A 16,731-nucleotide genomic window follows, 5' to 3' on the forward strand; every position below is an offset into this window, starting at 1 on the left:
ATTCTAATCCAATACACCCCCTAGATTTTATTTAACTTTTTTAGCATAAAAAAATCTTGTAAATTTTAAAAGACATTATAAAAGTTTGATGACTTTTAAGATTTTTTCAAAAGACTTTGTAAGAATGTATTTTTAATATATGTTTAAAAACTTTATATTTTAATATTAAATTTTATTAAAAATGAATATTTGTTAAATTTTAATAATTTAAAAATTTTAACAATATATAATTTTCAAAAATAATTTTAAATATTTAATAATTAACAACAAATATTAATAAATTATACATAAATATTGATAAATCAGACTCAGGTATTTATAACTTTTCGTCCTGCCTATTACATTTTTTTTCAAAAAAAAAAATAAAAATATATATATATATATAAAGTTAAAACTTTAATTTTAATTAATATTAAAATAAAAATTAATTATTTTAATAATTAAATAATTTAAATTATAGTAAGAGCTAAATAATAAATTTAAAATTATACATTTAATTAATAGTATAATTTAATTAAAAAAATTATATTTATAAATTATTTCTAATTTATTATTTTTTATATATTATTTATTTTTGGGGAGGTCATACTCTATGTGAATTAATATACATAAAGGTCAAATAAATAAATAAATAAATAAAAACCTTATAACAATTTCATAATTCATACTTTGACCAGAAAATTATAAACCAGTCAAACCCACTCTACACAAGACCTACCATTTGGGTCCGACAATTTTAAGGTCTACGCATCATTTTTTGCACCATGTTGCACCGCACCATGTTGCACACGTTTGCGCAGCCCCGAATCTGACATGTCATCGCATTCATAAGACCTGTTGACTTGTGTTGCTGACCCTATTCACCCGTGTTTCTTGGGGACTCACACAAAAAAAAAAAACTCATAAAAAACTCTTTTTTTTTTTTCTTGCCCTTTTCTTGTTGATGCTTTTCTTTTTGTTCCCTCTAAATTCTCTTTCTGCTTAGTCCCTACGCTCTTGCTTTGTTAGAGAGAGAGCAATGGCAGTGGTGAAGTCTCCCAAGAAGCAAGTGAATCTCTTCTACTCTCTTGACTGTGAAGACCTTGCCCACAAGGTTGCTCTTCAATCCCCCCACATCATTCTCCAGAATATCAGATGGAGGTACCCTTTTTTCCTTTGTTAAATGACTTGCCTTGTCTTGTGTGTGACTTGTTCTTTGCTTGTTGATGTGTCAATTCTGGATTTAGTTTGGCATTTTAACATGGACTAGTTAATTTTAACTCTACGGGTTAGTGGTTATAGAGAAGGTTATTCAAACATGGTCTATTTTGTGTTTTATTGTTGCTTGTTGTTTAAAGTTAAGTTTTTTTTTTTTCTTTTAATGTTACGGATTTAATGGAAACATGGAAACTAGTGAAAGATTGTTTTTTGGGAGGGTTTTAGTTCTATGTGTTTTGTTTTTGTCAACTTGGATTGGATGCCTTTCTTTGTGATGTTAAGTTGTTAACTTTTAGCACGTGTTTGGATTGGCTTTCAGTTAAAATTCTACATAGAGAACGGATAGAAGTTTGTCTTTTTTGAATTGCTAAGCCAAATGTAAGCATGTTTTTTATTGGGGGCTTTATAAAATGAATTTCAAGTATCACTTGCCAAACTGTTTCTGGAATTTGGGGATGATATCAAGCACTGCTTCCAAATGTAACATTGAAATGATTACAATGTCCACTTCAGTAGTTTTCAAGGGTTTTGGGAGACTTTAATTGTTAGTTGTGATAGTTGATGAAAAATTTGAAAGATTTGCTTTGAACCATGAATTCTAGACTTCTAGTATTTTGCACTAACTAGCTGATCAATGAATCTAAGGCCATCTCCACTTGCCACATCAGCCTCATTTTTTCCTTTTTTTTTAAGAACTGGTACTTATATAAGCAACTTTTGTAAATTTTAAGCAACACACACAATGATTTCCATGCTGATGTGGCAAGTGGGGTTGCTTATAAGCAACCCCACTGGAGATGGCCTAAGAAAAATTCATTTGATTTTGCAGTCGAACACAATGCTTTATCCCTTGGTCTAGTGTGGGTCTTGATTGTGGTGTCTTTTCTAGCTATAGCGTAAGTTTTAGAAAACTGTATTTTTTTAATTTGAGATCAATGAACCTGCTCCTGATTAAAGATGGAACTGGAAATAATTTTTTTATGGAGAATTTTAAAAGTTTACATTGACTGGAACTAAAACATGGTATGGTTGGGGGAAGAACTCATTGACTCGATGCCTTGCTTGGCCCTTATAAATAATTGTAAAAGAAAATGGAAAGGACCTGAAGCGTGTTGTATCCACTACCTTCTATCTGCTACTTACTAAGATGGTGTGATGGTGTTTTGATGAGAATTGAACTGTTTTTGAGCATGTAATTTTATAATTTGGTTTTGTGCTGTCTGAATTGTTTAGTTTACTTTGGCATAGTAGAAGAGACATTCTAGTTCATTTATAAACTTCATGCCATAGCTTCACACCAAAAAGTATTGGGCATATAAGTTTCCATGATCAAACTTTCATCAAATCAAGCACTTAAATCTTATTATAACTTATGATAGATACATTGCAATATATTCCATCTCCTTTCTTAAAATAGTAAATGATGCATTGGGGACATGGGTGTTTTAAATGATGCTAAGAAGTTGCCTTTAGTGGCAATAATGACACATTGGCAAGGGTGGATTTTTCTGGAGTACCTAGAACTTGAGAGATGAGAACATATACTATGTGACAAGAAAGAAAAAAGCTGATTGCAAAAGACTCATGCTCCAAAGAAATAGATACTAAAGAAAACTGGTTCGTAGTAAATGTAGGAGCGAGGGCCACACTGATTTAGTGATGGAGCTGATATTAAAACTGAAGATGGTGATATGATGTGTGCCAATGAGGAGTACTAGTTTAGATTATCTTTTTATGTGGTTGGAAGAAATTACATTGTCTTCCTCTGGTTGTGTGCTTATGTTTTGATGCTTTTTCATGACTTAATTTTCTTAGAAATCTTATTCTGTAATGATACTTAGTTATACCAAATTACCAATTGCTTTAGTTTTGTTCTATAGTAATACCAGTTACCTCAGTTATGTCATGACTTATTTTGTTTGCTTCATATTTTTTTATGTTTGGGGATCTTGATTCTTCAAACCACATTTTACTTGTATGACATTATTACAAACAAACGGCAAGATAAATGAAGTTTTCCTTTTTATGACAAACTGAAAAAACTGACTAATTTTATGCTTATTCAGGTCATTTGCCGATGGATTTCCAAATTTATACATAAATAATGCAGAAGAACTCCGAGGTCAACATGTTGCTTTTTTGGCATCTTTTAGCTCTCCAGCACATGTATTTGAACAACTTTCTGTCATATATGCACTCCCTCGTCTATTTGTTGCTTCCTTCACATTGGTATTGCCTTTCTTTCCAACTGGATCCTTTGAGCGGATGGAGGAAGAAGGAGATGTAGCAACTGCCTTCACCCTTGCAAGGATGTTGTCTAATATTCCAATTTCAAGAGGTGGCCCAACTAGTTTAGTCATATATGACATTCATGCCTTGCAGGTTTGTGTATTTAATGCATTGGAAGGAAGTACTATGCTTTGCTTTTGTGCTTTCTAATTTAAGGTCCTTGTGAATTGCTACTCAATATACTCTTAATCAGTTAATTGTTAATGGAAATTTTGTTTCATTGTCTCTTGCTTTGATCATGCATGAATTAATGAGTGCTTGTTTACATTATTGCAATCAAGTTTTGTTGCCTTTCAAAGAACTTTTCTTCATTGAAGTAGAAGATGCAATCTTGAAAGAATGAGTGAAGTTGCCATTCGATAGAATCTGGCTTAGATGGGTGAAAAAAGTAGAACATGAAATTATGAATAAAATTTATTCTTAATTGATCTTCAATCAGATGACCATGGATAACTTAGCTTAATTTCAAATCTATGTTCTGTTGATATTTAGTTTTTAATGAATACAAATGATGCATGTTTAACTTTTGTGAAGTATGAACAACTTCTTCAACTATTACTTACTTCAACATCCAAAACATGGTTAAGCTATGCATGGAAAAATAATAAAACTTGTGTTTTTCTCTTTTAGCATTCAACTTTTTGGACATGGATTTTTTGTAGAACCCTTTTTGAGTTTTTTGCAACATTGCAATATCACTGTCTCTCTTTAGTCTTCACTGCTACTTGATGTTGTAACACTAATTTATATATTTTTTTAATACTCTTTTTTATGATTTAAAATAATGCAGGAGAGATTTTATTTTGGAGATGAGGTTTTGCCTTTGTTTGAGACTGGTATTCCTCTTTTAAAGCAACGTCTGAGTCAGCTTCCTGACGCTGATAATGTGAGAATTCTGCATTATTTCAGCTGCACTTCCTTTGCCTGTATATCAGCTTGTAATATTAAAGCAGAGGATTTTTATATTACATGGAAAATTCCAATGCTTGCTATATTCATTTTGTTTATAGCCTGAATTTCTTATTGTCATTTTCAGGTAGTTATTGCATTTCCAGATGATGGTGCATGGAAGCGATTCCACAAGCTGTTTGATAATTTTTCATTGGTGGGTCTCCTTCAGTTATCTCCTTTATTAATTTGTACTTATATTTTTTATATATTCTGATTTTTTTAATGTGGCAGGTCGTTTGTACAAAAGTTCGTGAAGGTGACAAGAGGATAGTTCGGCTCAAGGAAGGCCACGTCTCTGGTCACCATGTAGTCATTGTTGATGATTTGGTCCAATCTGGAGGCACCCTGATTGAGTGTCAGGTCAATTATTCAACTTCCAAATAAAAAAAAATGTTTAATATGTCAAAAGAAATGTTTGTTTGAAGCTGACCTCATCTAGTGTGATGAGAATGTTTTTGTTGGGTGTGCAAACCTAAACTAAGCAGCACTTAATCTCTATGTGCATGTGTCTGCATATGTCAACTATTAATGCATGTGTGTATACATCAATTATCATTTATCAATGCTTGTGTCTGCATTTGTCAATTAATCAAGGCATGTTTCTTCTGCATGTAGATGAACTGCAACTGAACGTTTCTCTCTTTTTATTGTTGTCTTCCTCTAGAAAGTTTTGGCAGCCCATGGTGCAGCAAAGGTGAGTGCCTATGTCACCCACGGCGTGTTCCCTAACCAATCATGGATGCGATTCACTCATAAAGATGGTTAGTGCTGACATAATGTCACATACTTTACAGTTTCTACATTCTCATATTTCTCTATATGGGAATGTTATTGCCATTTGATTTAACTTTTACAGTTTCTACATTCCCATATTTCTACATATGTGAATGTTATTGCCATTTGATTTAACTTGCAGAAGCCTTGGAGAATGCATTTGCCTATTTCTGGATCACAGATTCTTGCCCTCTTACTGTTAAAGCTATAGAAAATAAAGCTCCTTTTGAAGTATTGAGCCTAGCTGGGTCTATTGCTAATGCTCTACAAATTTAAAGGCAAAATTTATTCAAGGGGAAAACATTGAACTGTGTTAAAAGGGATTCTTAACTAAAAATTTTATCCCTGGTTAACATTTTTATTAGATCCTTTTATTTGTTTCGTGCATTGCTATGAGCTTGGCACAATGAGACCTGGGAATTTAATTTATTCTGTTCTGGACTGTACTATTAAGACCTGAGTTGACTGTCAACTATGGTACAAGACCTTTGGATGCATATCATCTAATCTTACCTTTACTCATCAACAGGCATCAAAATTTTAGTCATTGTTGGAATCCATGCTTAAAAATGTCTGACTAAAGAATTTTTGTAGAAAAGGTTAATTCTTAAATATTCTTTAGTGTTTATGTAGTTAGATGGACAAACTTGGATCAAGTTCCTTATACTTTTTGTCATCAATTTTTCAAATTACACAATGACATGGATTGTTATCCAACAGTTCATTGAGAATATTACCGATTTTTTCCCCAAAAATAGAACTTGATAATAAAAATATAAGGAACTTGATATTAGTTTTTGTCCATTGTGTAAAAGATTCTTCTCGGTATTACACATCTCTTGGACAGACTTAAATGTCTTTCCCTTTGTAGAAAAAGTCTATTACAACACATAATTCTTCTCGGTATTCTTCATTACACATCTCTTGAACACCAAGTGTCTTTCCCTTTGTAGAAAAAGTCTATCACAACACATTTTTTTTTTCTGCAGAAATAAAATGATTCTTTTTTTAATTACAAGATGTTTAAAATTAAAATAAATTTATCAACACTAGATCCAAGCACACTATCAACTTTAATATTGATCAAAATCTATTAAAAATCACAAATTTTGTTAGTCTATTGCGTCTTATATAATGAATCTCTTGATATAATTGTAAAATTTACTAAAATTTGTGGCTTTCAAGAGCAAGGAGAGTATTAACAAGAATGTTGGGAGGTGTTGATAGTATTTTTAATAAGATCTGTTCAAATGCAAATCATCCATCTATCTAAAATTACCGGTCAGAAGGAATCAGAAATTGAAGCCATCAAAAGATACAATCGTGCAAATTAGTTTCCTCGATCATTTTCTTTTTCAATTTTCCAACAGGGGCTTGCATCAGATAATTCTAAAGAAACCTTTGCCTATCTAAAAATTCTTACATGCTTATCTTTGAAGAAATGAAAAGACATAAATATAAGAGAATGACTCAGACTTATAAATGACACAGCCTCCAATATTTCAAAGCACAAAAGCAATGGCAAGAAACCAGTTCAAACCCCACAACTTTACAGACATTCACATTTGTTGGGCTACACTACGTGACAACAACATAGATACACAACAGGATAGATCCTTGTTCCCCATCTATACAAACTATTTCCCCATAAATTGAATTGTATTTTTTTGTTTTCATATACACATTAGTCATCCACAAATGCCTCAACAAAGAAAAAATAACAAATCCCAGACAAAGTCAATCCTGCACAATCTGGCATGCATGCTGCTTTAGGGGGAATTAACCGTCCAGCAATACACTCCAACTTATTCTTTTTCACTGGCTGTAAAACAATTGTTTCTCTACACATCAACAAACTCCTTTCTCTGCATCTTCCATGATTATTGACAACATATTTGGAGTCTCCACCACCTCATAATTGGGTTGCTCCTTTCATCTTTATACAGTTTTTTTTTTTTTTTTTGATAAATCAGCTTTGTACACCTTAGGATCACTTGAGCAATAGTTAGCACTCCTAGACCCCATTTATTGTGGCTAGGAACGATATATCTAACAAATGGTTAATCTCTCTCTAGCTTCTGGTCCGAATTGCCCTTCGGGCTCTCCAACAAATCACCTGCATAAGATCCATCCGGTTGACGAATGCATATATTCAAATTGCTGGATAGAAAATGTTCCTAGATGGTAAGTAGAGAAAGAAATCGTTAGACAAGCCGTTGAAATGATATGTTAAAGGAATAAACTGATCAAATAATGTGGTAAATAAGTGAAGTTAAACAATTCAGCAGTTTCATTTTCAATTGAAAAGTGAACTGAGAACCTAAATGTGACATCACAATCAAGCAATCCTCAAAAGGTGAAATAGATAATCAACGCAAATTTTAATATACAGTGCTCAGAAAATAGTGCAATTCAGGTAGGTTTTCACCTAACTTGATACTCCAAAATTGATAATTAAAAAAAAAAAAGTGTATAGATTCTGATAACTTCAATAGGAACATAGTAGGATGCATAACCTCAAACTTCCAATAATATGGACTCATCAACTTTTTCTTTTTTCTGAATTTTATTTACTAGTTAGTCCAACTAAATAACCCCTTACCCAAGAGAAGTCTAGAACTTATATGAAAATTAACCCATTTACTTCAAGCTCAACGTACAACCTATGGTTTGGTGAACATTTGTCTTGAGGTCTGCCCCACCTTTGTTAGTAACTTAGTATTATTGTCTTAAATTTGTGAAAAATGATATCAAGCTTAAGGGCACATTTTCTATATTTAGTCTTGGAGGAAAACACAACTTTATGCTAGCTTAAGCTCAAACCATCACTGAAAAAAATTATAGTCATCTTTGATATTTGACTTAGTCTAATGATTCATCCTAATAATTGCTGCAACTAAAAATTGATGGTGAAGAATGTACAAATCATATTCAATTTTAAATTCACTTATCATTTTTAAGACTTAAATGACATGTTAGGATCAAGAGATTCAAGACCAATATGTGTACCCAGCAAACTTGTAGTAGCAACTGATTGCAATCATATTACCTGGTCACCAGTATCTTGGCCCTCTGAATGAAAGAGAATTGGCCGGCACCGTTTGTCCTCATTCATTAAGCTTGAATTCTGAAAATGCATCACAAGTGCAGCCTTTCCTTGTATCCGTGCATATGCCAGTGAAGCAACCTTTTCGCTGTTGAACTTCTCCCACTTTTTCCCATTAAAGGCCTACAAAAGTTTCCATGTAGACGTTTTAATTATATACATATTTCTCCAGATCAGGATAAGTTTAATACTTGCAAATTACCAGATACTATCAATAAAGTACTCTCAAGTTCAACCTAATATTCATATTTGCCTTCAAAATGAAAGGAAATAAGATAATTCCATACAGACATCTATCCTTATGATATAATATCACATTAAGGAAGACCATATATCACAAACTATGCGCATGAGAAATTAAATATAGTAATAGAAGACATCGGACATGAAAAGGTATAGAATTCAAACCTTAAAGAAGGCGATGATGTGTGAAGGAGACACCATATTGATAAAAGCATAACCCACATTGCACTTATTCTGCAAGCAAAAACCGGAATTAAGAAGAAATAAATCATCCCAGCAGGAGAAATACCTAAATCCTTATTAAAATGATATATAGCATGTGTATACCTTGAAGTCAATTGGCAAGTAGAGAAAATCATAAGTACCACGGTGGTTCTCATCAATGGCGGAAAGCAGCATCTTTGAAGTATACCTTAAAAGCAATCACAATCACAACAGCCAAAGTCATCAAGAAATGCATTCATTATCATCCTTATCAAATATTGATCACATTCATATCATATTTGCTTAATTGTTCTTACTTGTTAGGGATGTTTTTAATCATTAAAGTAGTCCTCGTATCTTCACCATTGATGATTTTGTCAAGATCAAGCTGATAAAGCTTCTTACTATCAATTTGATTCCCACCATTGTCAGGTCGTCTATTTCGTCCACGTTCAGCTAATCCCTCAATGTTTATTGCTCCTGGCCCAGAATACGAACTATTTCCATGGAACAAGGAACCATGCCTAGGCAGCGACATCATTCTGAAATTGGGTGAACTAATTTCAGTGGTATTTCCTGAGAGGCCAACACCAGCTCCAACAGATGCGCGAGCACCCATGTTCACCATAAAATTCCCATCACTATGATTTAAATTCCCGAATGCAACAGGACTCATGAGAGAAGCTTCAGGTGACTCAGAGTAGTAGTTAAAATGTCTTTCAAGGGGAAGGCCAGGTGGAGCAGATCCTACATGATGGTGGGACTGAGAGCTGAGAAAAGGACTGCGCTGACTAGTATATGGGAAACCCTGCCTCTGGACAGTGGATGTAAATGGGCGCCCCACGGAAGATGAAGACCAGGCAGAAGTGTTTGAATGCTCAGAGTAAGGAGTTGGGCTTCCCCAAAGAAATTGAGGGCCAGACAGTGTTCCAATACTTGATGCACTTGAACTTGATTCGCCAAAAGTAGGTATAGGCCTAGGACTTGCATTTACATTTTTCTCAGGAAAGGATATAGAGTGCTGAAAAGCTGCTCCTTGTGTAGATCCGGAGTTTGCAAACATCTGATTTGTAGCCCTTCCAGGGTCCTTGCCGATCGGTGCAATCTTGGTAGAAGTTGTTGCATGTGGTGAAAGAATTGCAGCCAATCCAGACAAATGGTTGGTATTAATGGGACTGGCATGACCCATACCAGGGGACTTGCTATAAGAACCTAATGGATGTTCGACTGGACTACCAAATTGTGCCCAACAACCTGACAAAAAGTTGCCAATTAATTTAGCTTAGCATGTAACTGAGAATACCTTTCTATATAAACTAGAATTGCACATATGAGAATATTATTGAATTTAAGAGAGATTTACCGGGAGGGGAACTGGCCACAGGAGAACCTACTTGATGTCTAAAACTTCGAGCTTCATCTTGTTCCAGTTCTTGACTCAGTTGTTGCATCAAGCTAACAAGAGAAAATGCATCACTAGATTTTTATAGGTCAAATTTTGTAGATAATAACATTGTAAGTGGCATAAGGATGTACAGCATAATATTAACCAAAACTGTATCAAATAAAAATAATGCCAAGAATGAGGAAAAATCAGGAAAGAAAAAAAAAAACAGGCACAAGAGATGAAAACTTGAAAAGGCCACAGTCAGAAAAAGCAGGCCAAGACATGTAGCTAAAGTTCCTTGGAAAGATGGGAAAAAAGATCAACAGAAGCAATAATGTTGCATAGACACCTACTACATCCACCCAGAGTGCACTATATTTTAATACAGATTGGTGCAAAACTATAAATGCAGACATGACATGACTAATAACTTTATCTACTAACATGAATTTCTTCCTACCTCCAAATTTTATATTTGCAAGGATTTAGAAGCTTAGAGATTTCCTACAAGAATAACTAGGTAATATTTAAAACCCAATGCTTTACTGCATAAAGTATGCAGATGAAATGAAAATGTCACGACAACATGAATGGTGTGAAAGTCATAGGAAATTGGAAAGATGAACTAAATCCACCAATTAAAACTGAAAATCACTTGCACAAAAGAGATATTTGGAAGATTCTTTTACGATAGCATACAAAGGGATGTCACAGACTCACTGTAGTTGACTTAAGAATTTGATGGATAATAGTAACTACAATGTCACCTTTCACATTCCACATTAACCATCCAAATTTTTTCTACATGAAATTAACTTGAACCAACTTATTTGCTTCTTACAAGTAACTAACTTAATATCTGCTCAAGGGATAAAAATTAGTGTATATAATAGATATTCCTGGTTGTACCCTCTATATTCAAAATTTTCAAGCATTTCACTACTCTGCCATTCACAAAAGAATTAAGAAACCAAGTCTAGGGAGAAAAGTTAATGGTGTACATTCACAATAGATATTAATTGCTGTACCCTCTATGTATATGGCACACTAAGATAAAATCCAACTTACTTCCTACGTGCTCCACCAGGGCGACTGGGTTCAAGTTTTATGCGTTTCCCAGCAATATCACTTCGATTTAATGCTTTAAGAGCTGCCTCTGCTGCTCTAACATCATAAAACTCAATAAATTTATGGTGTCTCTTATGTGGTGTTTCCCTGATCTGCAATTTCAACACAAAAAAGAAACATTACAACTACTTCAAGCACTAGATAAAAATTTAAGAGGCCAAAGAAATACATTTGAGGTGAACAGATAACAAATATTACCTCCTTAACCTCACCATAAGCCCCAAATATTTGACGAAGGTCATCATTTGATACTGAAGGATCTAAGTTGAACACAACAAGGGTTCCTTGATTAATATCTTTTTCCGAGGGGTTATCCTGAAACAAGCAGAAGAAAGATGAATAACAGAGGCAAGATCAATAATAATCAGTCAGACACTTAGTAATGCCACAAAAATCAAACCTTAGGAATTGAAAAATGTATATCAAGTTTTCTACGTCTCAAAGGCTTGTTTTGTAAAGCACGCATGGCAGTGCGAGCAGCTCGAATGTCGTAGTAAGATATCATCACAAAGCCCCTATGCTTGCATGCTGTGTACAAAGTCCTGATATCCCCATATTGCTATCAAATAAAACAGAAAAGAATCAACAATAAAAATACATATAATAGAGCGAGAAAAAAAATGAGCTTTTCAAGTAGTACACAAATAAGAAATGAATAACTAAAGCATACAGCCTATGTAAATCCTAGCATCTGACAAAACTTAATGAAAACTCTTTTCTCCGATTAAAAAGGATATATACAAGTGAATGAAAAATACAAAGAAAGTTAAGGAGAAGATATCCTCCAACAGAGAAAATAAACGGGAAATGAGAACTCAAGAGTCTCTAAACTAAGCTATACAGCCTGTCATGTCAAAAACAGAAATATATATCGGAGTTAAGCAAACCTAAAAAAAAATGCACCCATTCCTCTCCAACAAGATACACTAGAGCTATGAAGCTCAGATTTAACACGACTTCCATACGATACAACATGTGGATAGATACAGGTGATTCTTAAAAATTCCAGGTACAATATGTCCTAGATATGTTAACATGATTTTTTTTTAAAAAAAATAAAAGAATAATTTACATAAATGTACAATATTTACAAAGAGTTATTGACCATTTCTCCTCATGTAAAATATACTAGAGATCATAACAAGAAAAATAAAAAATAAAAAATTGCATATCTTTCCCTAGCCCATATCAAAATATATTCCTCTATGAACATGTCAGGAGAATTAAAAATAAATCCCAAACCATGTTTGAATGTCACAAAAACACATCACTTGTCCCGTTAAAGATGAAGTATTTCCTCTGTAAAATCTTACCTTATTTATTAAATTTCAAGCTTGAAAACATTACTCTTGCCAAATTTCAAGGAGCTACCAGATAAAGGTTTACTCATAGGAAACTTCCTATAATTTCCTAACCTAAAACGTTATCACTAAATGAACCATACAAGTATTTTACCTAGAAATTTACTATTAAAAAGGTAAAGCACGAACTTGGTAATCACCCAATGACCAAGTAAACCAACAAAGTAAGAATGTAAAATTCAACATGCAAAAGTAAGATTACAAAACACAGTTGTGTCTAAAGAATAAAGATAGAAATAACTCTATTGAAGGATTGGCTCGATGTAAATGCCTCGATTATTGATCACAATTAATAGTTAGGTTTTCATTTTGCACCTAAAGAAGCAAAAGCATGATTACCACTCATTAAATACCTTGTTTAAAAACTAATATAATACTATTGAAGCATTAGGTATATGTCCAATACCTCAAATAGTGTTCGTAATTCAGAGTCCTCGACATTACTGTTGATGTTTCGAACAAATAATGTCCTTGATGGATGCTCTCCATAGGGATGCTCCCCAGCCACTGTTCCCACACCATTTGGGATTGCATAGTGACCAACACCATTTGAAGCAACTCCATCAGATATGCTTATCTTGGACATACCAATATTAATGCTCTCTTGGGGTTCAAAGTCCATCTCAAATCCCCCTCCGTTAACAAACAGATCATTTTCATCCAAATCTTCCAGTTGATTGGGCAATTTACTTAGGTCAAAATCATCCATAATCCCAGCTAAAAGCTCCTCTTCATCATCAGGAAGCATATTCCCAATTGCGTTGGTTTCAAAATCATCAAAAGGATCATGTCCCTCATCCTCTTTGTGATCTTTATCTAGCATTAGCAAGTTATCATCCAATGGTTGACCATAGTTTTCAGAATCAGTCAAATCTACTGCATATCAACAATAAAAATGAGAAGAAAAAAAAAAGGTGTCTAGATAATCATTTTGAATGATTTCAATCTGTTCTATCAGATACATTATCTCAAGCTTACACTTTTCATGTGGAAGAACAGGCAGTGAGCTGGAAAACAAGCTAACATCACTTGAATCATGGAACACATCAGTGGAACGTGGTATTCCCCATGCTTTGCTTCCCACCTTTTTTGGAACATTAAGTGGGGAAATCTCAAATGGACCTACAGAAACAACAAACAAACTAATTTAAAAAAGAAAAATCACTATACAAGAATTTATGTATTGCATGTGAAGAGGAGGCACCTGCAGCAGCATGAGCTGATGAAGAATCTCCAGAATGTTTGTCCATTTTCAGTCACTATCTAAGAACAACCGGACAAAAAGAAAGAGAATGGAGAGAGTCAGAAATCTTAATATCAATTACTTGAAGACGTGGTAAATCTATCGTGAACCAATGTTCCATAAATGAAAAAACTCTCACAAATACACAATCTAGTAAGAACGCATCATAATTTAGTCTCACCAGAGACAACAGAACTTTCCCTACAGTTATAATTTTCTTAACTTTGTCTCACCAAGTCAGTCCAGTGAGGGGAGTAAGATGCAACTTTTGTATAACATTTGAACCAAAGGCTACAACTTACAACCACTAATATATCTAGCAAGTGGGATTAACAACTATACACATGACATTGTGTTGATCATACAGCTGTCAACTTTTATAAATCATTTGGATGGATGAAGTTCAACAGAATGAAATTGATAAAAAGAAAGGAGCTCCCCAGTTTAATGTTGAAATACACAGTGATTAGGAAAAATAAAGTTTGACTTAACCAGAATCCAAACAGATTGCCCATGTTATGTACGTATAAAGCACAAATCTATTCTATTATAAGAATGAAAAATTTACAGAGATTAAAGAAAAAAAGTATAAAACATTTAGCAGCCAAAGTATTTCCCAACTGACACAATACCATAGAGTCAACTAAGTTCCAAACAATAACGACAACCGCAGCAACCTCTCTCTATATATCAAGACAGTAAACAAAGTACATAACAGCACAAGCCTAAACAATAAAAAAACACAAATTGGAGAGATTAATCAAAACCAAACAAAAGAACACTCAGTAGCTTATGCATTTCACAACAGGGTAAGGAAGACTGCAGGGTCAACTTAAGGCCCAAACCAAACATAACCAAGAAAATTAATCAACTTCGCCAAAACCCACAAAGTAAAATTTGAAACACAGTGTTACTCTCAGATTACACAGCACAACCACCAATCCCCCACACCAAACAACACACTTCCTCATCATTAATCAACAGCTCAAGCTTATGCACCAAAATAACGAAGACCCACTTGCCAGCTAACCCGATCAAGTGCAAAAAAAACCAAAATTTCAAAAAAAAAAACAAATTTTGACACACCCCTAATACTTGAAAACCATGAATTCAGAAAAGCAAAGAATTAACAAACCGAAAAAAAAAAAAAAAACACACACACACACACACACAACCACACAAGAACAAAGAAAAAGAAAAAAAAAAAAAAAAAAAAAGAGTACCTTGTGGGAGAGAAGGAGCAAGAGGAGGGGCTAGAGGGGGTTCATGGAGGATTGAAATTGAGGAGTGAAGAAAGTTGTGATGATCACGGAAATTGAGAAGAGAAAGGGAAGGAAGTGAAGGGAAGAGTTTCCGTAGAAGCAGAGAAATGTCTTCCTTCTACTCTTCTGCTTCCTCCTCTGTCGCCGGGAAACCAGAGAGCAAGAGTGAGAGAAATTTTCCCGGAAAATCAGAGAGAGAAAAAACAAAACAAAACAACACGCAGGAAAATGATTGGAGGGAAGAAAGACAAGCACATCAAAATTAATAACTTGTTCTTCTTCTTATTATTATTAATACTATAAAAATAAATTAAATAATATTATACAACATGAATCATGATGATGAGGAAGTAAGTCAAGTAATATAACATTTGCTGAAAAACGATTCATGGAACAAAAAAAAATGGAAACATAAATAATAAGAAGAAAATTTTAATTTTTAACCATCATGTGAAAAAATTTAAACGAATTTTTATGTATTTTGGTATAAAAAAAAAAAAAAGTACGCAGAAAATTAATTATTCATTTATTTTAGGAAAATAAAAATAGCATTTAAACTTTTAATATATAAAGTATTTATTTAAAATGTTATATTTTAAATTAATACCATAAATTACTTTAAAGGTGCTTTTAATATAAAATTTAACAAATTTATTTACATATATTATATTATATTTGATGGGATAAAAGTGTAAGATTTTATATATGTGACTAAATTATTATAATAATATTTTTGCCGTATTGTTTAAAAAAAAAATTTCTTGCATTCTGCCACATTGGAATTGTGTTTGGCGTCCGTTGACACGAATGCTCCACATTCAACACTCGTCAAGTTCCCAATTCCCATGCTTCAAAATTCGTATTATCCAAATTAATTTATAACTATTAATAAAGGATAGGTTATTTTGGTATATACATTGTTTTTTAAGACTCTTTTATTCTTTGATTAATATATACAATTACTTTATTATTATAAAAGGAAGAGTTACAACATCGCACTTTTAAGGTACTCACTTTTTGAAAAATTATAAAATTATGAAAGAAATTCATTAAATAGAATATCAAACTTACCAAATCATATACTATTTTAATAAATTTTAACTAATTCTGATATTTAGAAAAGATTGCTAAAAAATATATTACTATCATTTCTCTTGTAAAATTAATTGCACATCTTCAATTTATCATGTACTTATTTATTTATTTATTTTACTTTTAAAATAATAGTAAAGTATGAAATGTTTATTTTTTGGGTAATAATAAAGTAAGTGAAATAGATTCATAGTTAATAATCGAAAAAAACTTAAATTAGAGTTGTTTGCAAAATAATTAATCTATTTGTTTTGGTGATATTTTTTCATTTTTGTATATTATTTTTTATATTATTGTTTTTTCTTGGATTATTTACATTTTAGAAGTAACGAAGTGGATTAATTACCTAAAATAAGATGAAACGAGTTAATCCATGAAAGAAATGAGATGAATGAATTGGTTTAAAAAAAATCGGTTGAAAATGTAACACATTCTATTTACTAGTAAATTGGCAACTAGATCAACTTTAATAAGTTAGTGAGTTAAAAATGGTG

At 32.8% G+C, this 16,731-nt stretch overlaps 2 protein-coding genes across 3 annotated transcripts; one reads left to right on the forward strand and one right to left on the reverse strand.

Annotated features, from left to right (window-relative positions):
* The first annotated feature begins 886 nt into the window (after positions 1-886).
* LOC109788293 (ribose-phosphate pyrophosphokinase 4) lies at positions 887-5,708 on the forward strand. The gene is made up of 7 exons (XM_020346984.3): positions 887-1,140; positions 3,264-3,579; positions 4,277-4,372; positions 4,523-4,591; positions 4,669-4,797; positions 5,102-5,198; positions 5,354-5,708. The coding sequence occupies exons 1-7, from the start codon at positions 1,019-1,021 to the stop codon at positions 5,485-5,487; spliced, it is 963 nt and encodes a 320-aa protein (XP_020202573.1). The 5' UTR covers positions 887-1,018; the 3' UTR covers positions 5,488-5,708.
* Positions 5,709-6,687: 979 nt separating this feature from the next.
* LOC109788291 (protein MEI2-like 2) lies at positions 6,688-15,405 on the reverse strand. 2 transcript variants are annotated; one of them, XM_020346981.3, is made up of 13 exons: positions 15,107-15,405; positions 13,845-13,899; positions 13,619-13,762; positions 13,047-13,516; positions 11,680-11,838; positions 11,478-11,594; positions 11,220-11,371; positions 10,128-10,219; positions 9,082-10,018; positions 8,888-8,972; positions 8,726-8,794; positions 8,261-8,440; positions 6,688-7,388 (listed from the first exon to the last, which is right to left on the reverse strand). In XM_020346981.3, exons 2-13 carry the CDS (start codon positions 13,888-13,890, stop codon positions 7,272-7,274), a joined length of 2,568 nt encoding a protein of 855 aa, XP_020202570.1. In that variant the 5' UTR covers positions 13,891-13,899; positions 15,107-15,405; the 3' UTR covers positions 6,688-7,271. The 2 variants fall into 2 exon arrangements, with proteins under 2 accessions (XP_020202570.1, XP_020202569.1); XM_020346980.3 differs by having other exon boundaries at positions 13,845-13,903.
* Positions 15,406-16,731: the final 1,326 nt, after the last annotated feature.

Source organism: Cajanus cajan, chromosome 2 (assembly GCF_000230855.2).
Source record: "Cajanus cajan strain Asha chromosome 2, NIPB_CcT2T_4, whole genome shotgun sequence".
In the NCBI taxonomy this organism is placed as follows: Eukaryota; Viridiplantae; Streptophyta; class Magnoliopsida; order Fabales; family Fabaceae; genus Cajanus; species Cajanus cajan.

Excerpts from the sequence above, each read along its gene's own strand:
- LOC109788291 (XM_020346981.3), bottom strand. The coding sequence starts at position 13,890 with ATGGACAAACATTCTGGAGATTCTTCATCAGCTCATGCTGCTGCAG. Across the intron at positions 11,595-11,679 it reads TACATTTTTCAATTCCTAAG|GATAACCCCTCGGAAAAAGA; the intron begins GTTTGATTTTTG and ends TGCTTGTTTCAG. Across the intron at positions 10,220-11,219 it reads CCTGGTGGAGCACGTAGGAA|CTTGATGCAACAACTGAGTC; the intron begins GTAAGTTGGATT and ends TTCTCTTGTTAG.
- LOC109788293 (XM_020346984.3), top strand. The coding sequence starts at position 1,019 with ATGGCAGTGGTGAAGTCTCCCAAGAAGCAAGTGAATCTCTTCTACTCT. Across the intron at positions 1,141-3,263 it reads CTCCAGAATATCAGATGGAG|GTCATTTGCCGATGGATTTC; the intron begins GTACCCTTTTTT and ends ATGCTTATTCAG. Across the intron at positions 5,199-5,353 it reads GCGATTCACTCATAAAGATG|AAGCCTTGGAGAATGCATTT; the intron begins GTTAGTGCTGAC and ends TTTAACTTGCAG.